The sequence below is a fragment of the Colletotrichum jinshuiense genome, chromosome 8 (genome assembly GCF_051148585.1).
Source record: "Colletotrichum jinshuiense chromosome 8, complete sequence".
NCBI classification, from domain to species: Eukaryota; Fungi; Ascomycota; class Sordariomycetes; order Glomerellales; family Glomerellaceae; genus Colletotrichum; species Colletotrichum jinshuiense.
In genome coordinates, this window is record NC_139315.1 from 4038651 (window position 1) to 4049282 (window position 10632).

Genomic DNA, 10632 nt, shown 5'->3' on the forward strand with positions numbered 1-10632 from the left:
CGGTAGTCATTGAACCCCACCCACAAGTGTACACAGTGCACGTATTGGTTGTGTTGATATTTTATGGGGCAATGCCTAGAACTCCAAAGGGTGTGGAAAAAGAGGAAGCGGTTTTTTGCTCATAACTGTAATTGCGTGTAACATTAATGAAATGTCAATGCCAATGTTTAAGCAAGGCATGGATCAATCAAAATGCAAAAAGCTAAGTACATTAATGACAGTCGTTCTTAATGCAAAAGAGATTGACACAAGAGGTCCTATGGCTTAGACAGTGTGTAAAAAGCTGTTAGGACAGCTGCGACGCGGAGCGTTGCGTCAGCGGACCTTCCTACGCATTGCTCGTAGAATGGCTACATACGCAGAAGGGTGCTTAAGCATAGCTATATACGCAGAAATGTGCGTAAGAATGGCTGCGTACGCAGGAGCCTGCTGAAGCAGCTTCGCCGACGCAGCTTAGAGATCTGAAGCAGATCTGCGCAAGCAGTATATACAGTACTACAGCACTGTAACTACACGTACACTGTTGATTTTACCCCGACAACAGGGCGTGAAACAGCAGCCGGGTCCGCTGGCTTGCTTGGCTACGGTTCCACTATCGTCTATGGACGTCCCCGTTGTCCCGGGCCGTCCCCCCATTGTGCATGGGCGTCACACAGTGTTGTGCACGTTACTAACAGTCTTTCTACTCGTACCGTGCGACTTCCCTTTCGGGGAGAAAGGTAGACCTTGTGCTCAACCATTAACAGTCTAACGCTCCTGTTCTAGCTCCCGTTCTGGCTCTTGTCCTAGCACCTATTCTGGCTCTTGTTCTGGCTCTTGTTCTGGCTCTTGCTCTAGCTCCCGTTCTGTACAACGGTTCTGGACATCTGCGGCGGCCTCTTACAGCTTTTGTAAGTCGGCCCCACATTGACTGCTTAAGGAAGATACAGTATAATTCCCTATCTGTGCCCAGTTACGAAGCGCAAGTACCTGCGTTTAACGGTTATTGTTCTGTTATATTTCGTTAAAGACCTTGATAAGCTGTGGGCCTGTTCACAAGGTTGGGAGTCACTCAAAATGGAGCAGCGCGGAGGACGATACTGTACTTGACAAGCTACGGCAGCCTGCAAGAAGGAGTGTGTCAAAACTCCATTTTTCAATTGGGGCGCACCTGCCGTAGGGTTAACGGCCTTATAATCGGGGCAGGAACAGTAGATACGTAGATATCCGTAGATAACCACAGCGCTGCGTAGCCTGGCACTAACTGTAATTGGTTAGACTCGAGCGCAGGGGCCACATTAAATCTTTTTATCCCCTTGCTGCCAGCCTTAAATCTCTTCTTCCTTTTCTCTTCAGCCAACCAACAAGATCGTAAGTATACCCACCTGTACCCATCCGTTTTACAACATATTCCCCTTCAATACATCTTGCCTTTTTTATTTCTTTTTGCTTTAATACAAATTCATCAGCTTGGCTACAATTAACAGCTGCTCTTAATTAAAGCGATTCCAGTAATACGTTTACTTTATTTTATTTTCTTGATTTACCCTTTCTATTACTGGATTTACCTTGTTTCTCTTTTTTCTACTTTCCTTACAGCTTCCTTACACCTTTACATCATTATGTATACTCCCCTCCATCTCCGTACGTTGGCTTACAATACAATACAGACACACACACGTCAACATGGCTCTTGACGTCCCCTTACAGATCAGCGAAGTCGATCTCCCGGTCGATACGCCCCGTACGGTCCCAAACGGAGGCGAACGCGATCTTAACTCTCCAGAACTTACCAAGTACCTCCTTAAACGTATATACACCCTCATACAGGCCTGCTCGGGAACATACAGCTAACTACAGGTCTAGTCTACAAAGATCACGTCTCTGGTCCTCTTATGCAGCGCTATAATAAAGATGCTGAGGATGTACGTTCCCTTACACTTTCCTACAACGCCTTACACATACTTACATGTCTTAGCCGAAGCGTATAATCAAGTGCCGAAAGAAGTACTACGGTACGGAGCTACGCATGCCTACTTGGAACTATAACCGCTCGCAAGCCGCCGATAGCATCTGGACGCAGGTATACGGATTCAAACTACCTAAGGACGAAGCGTGCAACAATTGTCAGAAGGGTAACGGTCCATACACGACTTACGTAGCGTTTACAAAGGGTCCCTACGCCAATTATAACTACGGATCTAGTAGTAGCACTTGCGATCTGAACTATACGTGCGTATACACTCTTGTAGGGAATAATACTAACGTTAACAGCCAAGAAAAAAGGCTCTTAGTCTAGTACGACTCCTAACTCTACCCCTCAGAAGCGTAAGAAGGAGGACACTTCCAATGAGGAGGATACACTGAATGCCAAAGCCGTATTGAGAATTACGAAAGCGTACAAGCCTTCTACCTTCCGTAGCATGGCGCGCATGTTGAATTAGTTTGCGGACTTAGGTGATGGCAAGATTACAGGTTAGTACACGTCTATACTAGTATAAATACGCCTTTGCTAATACGTACGCTTAGTTGACGACGTCGTCGCTTTTAAACAGGCTGCTACGGAGGAGTACAAGAGCGGCAAGAAGGGTAAGGAAGCTGGCTCGTCTTCTAAGAAGTAATCGGAGGAGTACATAGCCGTACGTTGCAACTTAATACCGATCCGTTCGGGAACAGGCCGTCCCTAGCCGTAAAGGACCGGGGTCAATAGTAATGACTCATACTAACGCACACATTAGGGTACAAGACCCTACAGAGGCCCCCCGTTGGGTATAGGTTGGATCGCAATCCGTACGATCCCGTCTTGGTGTTTACTAGCACGTTAGCTAGTTTACAATACAATACACTTATGCCTAACAACACCTGTAAATCGTAAATCTTAATAACCACGTTTCCTATTCTATATTAAAGTTAATTCTTCTTTCCAATATGCTACAACCATCAATTAATCTTCTTCCCTTTCGTTCTCTTATTTTTAAAAAGCTTAAAGAGTAATACCCTTATAATAATATTCTTACTTATCTTTACACAAGCTATAAAGTAAAAATATCGTTATTAACTTTTAAACGGCAACTTGCAAAATAAAACGTTCAGCGTGAAGTCCATACTGTATTTACAGAAGCTTTACTCTAACGTATTTATACACTCTTCTTTCAATAGAGATTAACAGATCCTGCTATCCTTTATACTCTTTAAAGTAAAGGTGTAGCAATCTCACCAACTAGACTTTCAAGTTTGCAAAAGAAGAATAGAATACCTAGACGACAAAATAAGGAACAACTTGCAATTACACAAGCCCATACGGTAGCCTTCTTCTAAAGTACAGAAGCAGAAGCTCGAAAGGCTTAAAGCTACAGTCGTAAATATCTCTATATATATCTACGCCAACAAGGTCATGTTATTAGCTGTAATATCCTTTATAACGCCTATCAAGAAGTCTTTCCAGAAGAGGTATCAAACCGTCTAAAGGAAATTCAATATAGACGGAAGGGATAAACAACACCAGGGCTAAATTTTATTTAGTTACTTGACGCATATAACAAATTACTTCCGTACGGGTTTAAAATTTACGCTGGAATTAATATATACTCTCGATATATTGTATAGTTCTACGTTAGGATCTCTACGCATACATCTCGAAGCGTAACAGCCTAATACACAAAAGTCTTAGCTTAACGGGGCTGGATGCCTTATATCATTCGTTTAGATCATAGTATTAAAACGACCATTACTACTGGAAGCTATTAGCTTTTATTAAAGTCCCGTACAAAGAAGAGTAGCGATAATACAGTTCTAATTGAGTTTCGAGATTACTAGATCTTTAGTAAAAGTATCTATAATATCAAGATTAAGAGTTAGTAGAACCGTTTATACTAGGGACAGTCTGCTTTCTAGAGGGTATATATAAACTATTTTATATAAATTCGTTTTCCTTCTTACTAACGTTTTTTAGAAATATCTTAGACGTCTCCATCTTCTTTAGTTTTTCAACCCAAATTATATTTATAATAAGATTACAATACTATTTACGTTTATACTAATTATCCGTTCGGACTTTTATACATTCATACAGGTTTGGAATAATTATTATATCCGCCGTTAAAAGAATCGCCCTCACGTTATCTATAGTCAGCCTTAGTATTTATATCATCAGCCAGACCTCCAGACTACTCATGACTACTTACAACTAATAAATTTAATACAGCTATAAGAGATAAACAACGCTCTTAATAAAGATAATATCGACTTAAATACATACCTACCAACCGATATTATTCAACTTTGTCAAGATATTATAGCTACTGCTCCAGACTTACTAGAAGAAGAATCATTTAGAGATTCCCCAGCAAAATATCCCCAATTTACTTATTACATCTTTTTACAAGAGCGTCTTAAAGCCCACTATCTTAGTAGAGCGATGCTAAAGCTTAAGCAACTAGATGTACCGCATGGTGGAATTACGTAGTTAAAAGAAAGACTTCGTGCACAAGGGGTAAATACTAATAATTTAATTCCAGAAGAACTAGAAAGCGAACTTAATACTAAAGATGAAGATTAAAATAGATAAAAAGAGAATAAAGCCTATAGCTTTATTTTTAAATTAAAAAAAGGGGTACAAGACTAAATGTATTATAAAAGAAAAGAAAGTTTCTAATTTCTTGTTACTGCTTTAGATTTCCTCTATCTCGTCCTCTACATCTGTTTTCTCAACCTTCTTATCGGTTTTAGTGTTAACTAAATCCGTATTATCTTCTTCTAGTTTAGTAAAAGAAGAATATAACCGTTTACAAGTGTTGGTGTCCCGTACTTGTTTGGTTTCAGTTTATAACGTTGCTTTAGCTTTAGCTTTTAATATTAGCTTTAAAACAGTACCGGTTTTAGATCATGTAGAAATTATAGGATGTATACTGTTATCTTCGCCTTTAACAGTAATTATATCCTTCTGTTTTGTTTCAAAATATACTGCAGACTTCCTTTTGGTGTTGTTGCTGCTAGATGATACTTAAGAAACCTTCTTTTAGGACTTATTTTCCTTCTTTATAATAGTAATTTCCTCTTTACTTTCACTTGAGTCTGTTTCTTTATATTTAATCTTATATAACTCTATATTAGATTTACCAAGGCGGTTACAGGTACGAGGCTTCTTTAAAGATACTTAAGAAAGGGTTGGCAGGCTTGACAGCTTTATTATAGCAAGCGTAATCAAGTATGCCCCTTTCTCTAAAGTAATGCCTGCACTGTTAACAAATAATCCAATTATGGTTGTTCTGTAAACAGAGTCCGCATAGCTGTACACATCCGTTAGATTCTTTCCATTAATTAGCATAGCTTTCCAAGTCCGCTCAAGGAATTACTTCTCTTATACAAAACGTGTAAGGATATCCTAAACCATCTCTTCATGTAATCCATACTCTTAACGGAGTAGGAACTATATTTTTATAAGAAATCGTTTGACGGTTGTAACGCAAGTGTATATATAGATACTAAGTCTATTTTCGTCTGTTTCGTAATACTCAACAGAGTACAAGTAAAGATGGATGTCGATAGTTGGCGATATCAGTAGTAGCTTCTTAGTCGCTTGGATACTATTCTCTCGTTCTTTTTTTACAGTGTTTACACAAGCAAGAAAGTCTGAAGTGGATAATACAGTTGCAGCCGGTGCAGTAGGCGGAACAGGCTTATGGATTATCGGAATATAAAGTGCGGATGTATTTACATTTAATCAGTAGACGAGGGGAACAGTATCCTCCTGTTTATATCAAATAAGTAGCGATTTAAAACAGGCTTATCTAAACGGTACTATACAAACATACCTCAGTCAAATCAATAGCGTCTGGAATAGAAAGAGATGCAACATGGAATCCACAGTTTAAACAGAAGGATACAGCGCTCATCCAGGCCTTAAAGTGATTAACGCCGCCTTTCAGGCAGCTTGTTTTCACCATTCTAGCACCAGACAGTAATGCCACGTATATAAGAAAAAAGAGAAGAACAGAATAGAAAATCAGTCGTCTAGGCATGTATTCCTATAAGTAGAAGCAATCAATTAGAGTTTAGATAGTAATTTAGATAGCAATATGGGTTTTGTCGTTACTTCGCTAGTTTGTAATTAACCGATAAGCTTAGTACAAGTTGGGGCGTGGTTGTAGTGTGAAAAATGGAGTTTTGACACACTCCTTCTTGCAGGCTGCCGTACAAGCTCCATTCCCAAGTGGGTACAAGCACTTAGGGAAAAATTGAGCCGATCTGGTCAAGCCCTCAGACTGACCCAGACTCGGATTCTTCTTGATCAGCCATTAATCATTCAGTCTAATCCGATTGCTGATGCAAAAAGCTGTATTATGCCTGTCCGAACGTTACATTTAAATTCAGCCTCCAAAGTCATCTTCTAAACCAGATGCCATCCTCTTCATCTCCCACTATAGATTCGTTCCCTCCAGCTACCTCAGCTACAGTACACAACGAGATAAAGCAAAGGGGAGGAAGTTCAGGTATTGTCAGTTCTACAGCGCTTTGCCGGCCTTTGCTGCTACCTAGTCTGCATTCCGATCGGGCAAGTCGAGTCGTGTATATAGCCGCCAGTTTCGGAAAACAAGGTGCTAAGATACTAGGTAGCCCTCTAAGCTTCATCCTGCAAGGCATATAGGTGTCACGGGACACTGGCGAGACCATGGCGAATCGCTGTCATCCGTCAGTGCCATGCAGCTGTCTACACCTGTGGATAGTTAGGCTTTAGAAGTGCGGGGTAATCCATCATAAAACTCAAGGAAGCCCGCGCCGCTTAGTTCTAGAGGAACTAAGAATCAGTCTTTGTTCTACAATATACCTATTATCCACTATTGCACTGCTCCTGACCTTATCGTCCATTATAATAGGTGCCTGTCAAGTTCGTTTATTCAGGCTTGCAGTACGTGTTTCTCTACAGTTATACTGAGGTGTTTCAAGATAAAATTAAATATACCCCAAGCCTTATACTAAGTGTCAATTCGCAGGGTTTCTCGTAGTGTACGATCAGAATGCTACCATTATTAGTAATATAGGAAAGATGTAGGACAAGACTTACCTGTAGCTGTAGTCTATTCGGGTTAAGCATTAAAGTAGGCTGAGGGATGGCTGCAGACCCACTAAAGAACGGCGGGCGGGTGTCAAAAGCACCCTAACCAGGCAGCAAGCGGGTTGGCGTCAACATCAGATGAGATAAACGGTAGAAGGAAAGTAGAAAGAAGATAGTGCTTCTTGTTCTTATTCTAAACTTCAGCTTGTAAGATAAGTTGGATAAGTTGGTAGTCTTTATACTTTTTTTAATATGCTCCTATAAAGCTCAAGAAATTATAATCCGTAATAATTACAAGTTGTAACGTTAGATTATTAGATTTTCGTTATTAACAGTCGTTATACTAACAGTCGTTCCCTACGTAACACGCCACAGTACCCTATGCTATAGTGGTAGTACCTACTAGCTGTTGATTCGCTTAAGAATTATAACCGATTTCTCATAGCTGGAAACTACAAGAGGGCCCCTACTGCACAAAAGACCTACGTCACCGCCTAGTCACTTGTCCTCAAGAAGTCGAAAAAGCAGTAGGCTGCTAATTACTATCCTGTTTGCCCGCTAGCAACAACAAGCTACTTAACGTCTAATCCATCAGATGCTCCATAAGATTAAAAAACAGCTAAATCGCGTCTCCTTCTCCAAGCTACAGCGTTACTATTACGCATAACTTCCCGCATGGCCCTCCGCAGCGTCTCCTCGTTCGCAGCGCCTTGACTATCTACATACGTAAGCACAACCCATAGTGGATGAGATCCGATGTGCCTTCTTCCTCATCGACAGGTTGCTTAAGACTAGTAGCGAGGAAGGCCGGCCACACAACCTTAACTACGTCACCGGCCGACAGCACTGCCAGCTCCAGGTCCTGGTGTTGTGGCGGACGTTCCTTATTTCCTTAACGTAGTGGCGCTGCCCTTGCGTTATGTCTGATGGCACTAGATCGATCCAGCTCGGCAGTAGCTGCCAGCCATCTAGGCGAAGATCGGTCGGTCGGTCGGTTGGTAGCCAGCCAGCCACCGCCGCCAACACCTCCCCAACGACGCGTTCGGCACAAGCGTCTCGACGTGCCTACTGCTGGTCGGGCAACACCTCGAGTAGCACGGCGCGAACAACCGAGTCCTGAAACGCGTTCGCCGCAGGTAAGATGCTTGCGGGAAGGTTAGATAAACCCCTGCGCTATAACGTTTTTATCACAATGTTAAAGTAAAACTAACCAAGTCCAGCGAAGGGACAAGCGAACTCAATGATTCGGAATTCGCTGCCGAAGTCCCGCGTCAACCAGGATGAGGCGTCCCAGTGCGCGGACGGTTCAATGTTTCAATATGCAGCTAGAACATGCCATCGCTGTGCATGGCTAGAGCTGTTTAATTGAATCGTTTCGACGGTGGTGTGTAAGGTGCAGAGTGATTACCTTGAAGGGCGCCAGGAGTCTCTCCATCACTGGGCTGCTGTCCTTTTAGGATATGTAGCGATAAGTCGATATCTGTCAACCTCACCGAGTACAGGCCTGCGTCTCGGTCTGAACCATATGCTGCATCAGAGCCAGGGCCGGAGTTCGTAGAGGAATTCAAACCCGAGTCCGAGAAGGCTCACTCGATAGATACCGCGGAGTTTGAGCCGGAAAGGGTGGTGGAAGTCATGCCCGAACCTGAATTGGCCACTGAGCTCGAGCCGGGATCGGAAGTGGATAGTGCATCGTGTCCTGTCTCCTAGCCTGACGTGGGAAATGATCAGCCGACCCTTGCGATGCCTGCCACAGAAACCGAGGCGGAACTGGCGGTGGAATTACCACCAAAGTCTGACCCATGGTTGTTCCTGCTGGCAGCTACCAAGGAGAGAAGTAAGAGGAGCGTATATGTCGGAGAGCCTGAGCCAGAAATGGCGGTAGAATATCCACTAAAATTCGAGTCGGAGCCCGTAGTGGATTTTTTACCAAAGACTGTGGTGGCCGCAGATCCCGAGCCCGAGCCGGTTCGCGACCTTGACTTGGCGAAAATTCTCAAGAAAGACGAGAAAAAGAAGAAGGGCAAAGGTCACACTGAGGCGAGGTGTACAGTAGTGACCAGGAAACGCATGTGCTTGACGACGGGTGGAGAGACTGTGCGAGCTGCCGTGGATCTGTGGGCCAGTTGTCTGTAGCTTACGAGTCAACCGTGGCCCAGCCCCTTCTTGGAGACCGCATGTCGAGAGATGACATTCACTTAGTTGATATTTTTTTCTGGGAGGAAGTAATCGTTGTAACCTCTTCACAATGGGGGCGTCCTTACAACGTATTATTCAATTTGCAGCACTAATCGCCAACTATCCCTTAACGCGCCTTCGCGATAATGATAGCACGACTCGCTTAAGCCGCTAAAGGTAGGCACTTGAATACTTAGAGGGAATGCCCAACCCATCGATAAAGTGAACGCCATCTGTAGGTCCATTCCTTTTAAGTGTGAATCCGTACGCGCATTAGTTTGGTTCAATTTTGACGCAAGGCAACATGGAAGCTCGCCATGTCACATTCTCCTCCAGCCCTCAGGCTTACAAGCTGCACACATCGTCAGCAAAGCGCCCGCCAATCAGCAACCATCGCCCCACTACCAAAGTACAGCACAACGCGTGCACTATCTGCCAGTCGACAGTTCCTGGGTCGTGCACCTGCGTCTGTGTCTCACGGGCTGTCGTACCAGTACTCGAACAGCCATGCATGGGAGATGTGCTGAGCGCGGCGCGACGCGTCTACGGGCTTGGGCAGTTGGTAGGCGCGTCGTGAGTGCGCCACGACGTGCAATCGAGCACGGATCCTCGATACTGTAGTGAACCGACCAAAATAGATAACGTCTCGAGTGAGACAAAATCTACCGGCCAATCTTCGGCAACAAGCTATGAACTAACTATAATTTATGTTTGTCGTTCCCCTGCTTGTATGGTGCCCCGCTACTACATACGTTCCCGTGACGGCTCCGTTGAAGACAGGCCTCGGCCCGCTGGACGGTGTGGGCGATGCACCTGCACTGCTGGGATCGCCCGCTAGCTTTTCTGTTTGGAGGTAGCGCGCCAGAAGCCTTCAGCACGGATGCTGCCGTTGCCGCCGCATATACCTGCCACGTCTTCTTCTTGTGGTTGTCCGCGTAGTCACAGATGCCCTTGACGACGATGCACGGCGCCTCGTCCCACACGCCGGCTCCCTCCATTTCGAATGCGATGATGCCATGCTCCCTGGCGGTCCTGTCGCGATCTTCGCCAGACTTCATCACCATATCGCCTAATCCAACGCAGCCGACGTGAATCTCAAACTCGCTATCGCGGTTTGGGATGTCGCGCTTTGATCCTTATATCTCTTTGCAACGCTCTCGGGGTACCAGGTGCGCGGTGTCGCAGCGGAGCTCGTCGCACGATGCGGCCCGAGCCGCCTCACAGGCGTGCTCCCCGCAGCCGCAATCAGATCGGTCCCGGTACCTGTGCTGGCACTCCGGCTTAGAAAGCTTATCCTCGGACGCATCGGGATCATCGTATCTCGCCCGTCGCTGTCTCTTCGCAGCTTTCTCACGGATCTGATGGAGAAATGGAGCTCCGCGCTGAAGGCGTTCGCGCCCAGGGTCTGTCTGGAACGTCGC

General features: G+C 44.5%; 2 protein-coding genes across 2 annotated transcripts; one reads left to right on the forward strand and one right to left on the reverse strand.

Moving 5' to 3' along the window:
* Positions 1-1665: 1665 nt before the first annotated feature.
* EsH8_VIII_001074 (uncharacterized protein) lies at positions 1666-2600 on the forward strand (the record flags this gene model as incomplete). The annotated part of the gene is made up of 5 exons (XM_083270116.1): positions 1666-1789; positions 1846-1904; positions 1958-2120; positions 2437-2454; positions 2509-2600. The coding sequence occupies 5 exons, from the start codon at positions 1666-1668 to the stop codon at positions 2598-2600; spliced, it is 456 nt and encodes a 151-aa protein (XP_083129884.1).
* A 6956-nt stretch (positions 2601-9556) lies between these two features.
* On the reverse strand, positions 9557-10209 carry EsH8_VIII_001075 (uncharacterized protein; the record flags this gene model as incomplete). Its single annotated transcript, XM_083270117.1, has 3 exons — positions 9557-9563; positions 9691-9734; positions 9964-10209. 3 exons carry the CDS (start codon positions 10207-10209, stop codon positions 9557-9559), a joined length of 297 nt encoding a protein of 98 aa, XP_083129885.1.
* Between the last annotated feature and the right edge of the window lie 423 nt (positions 10210-10632).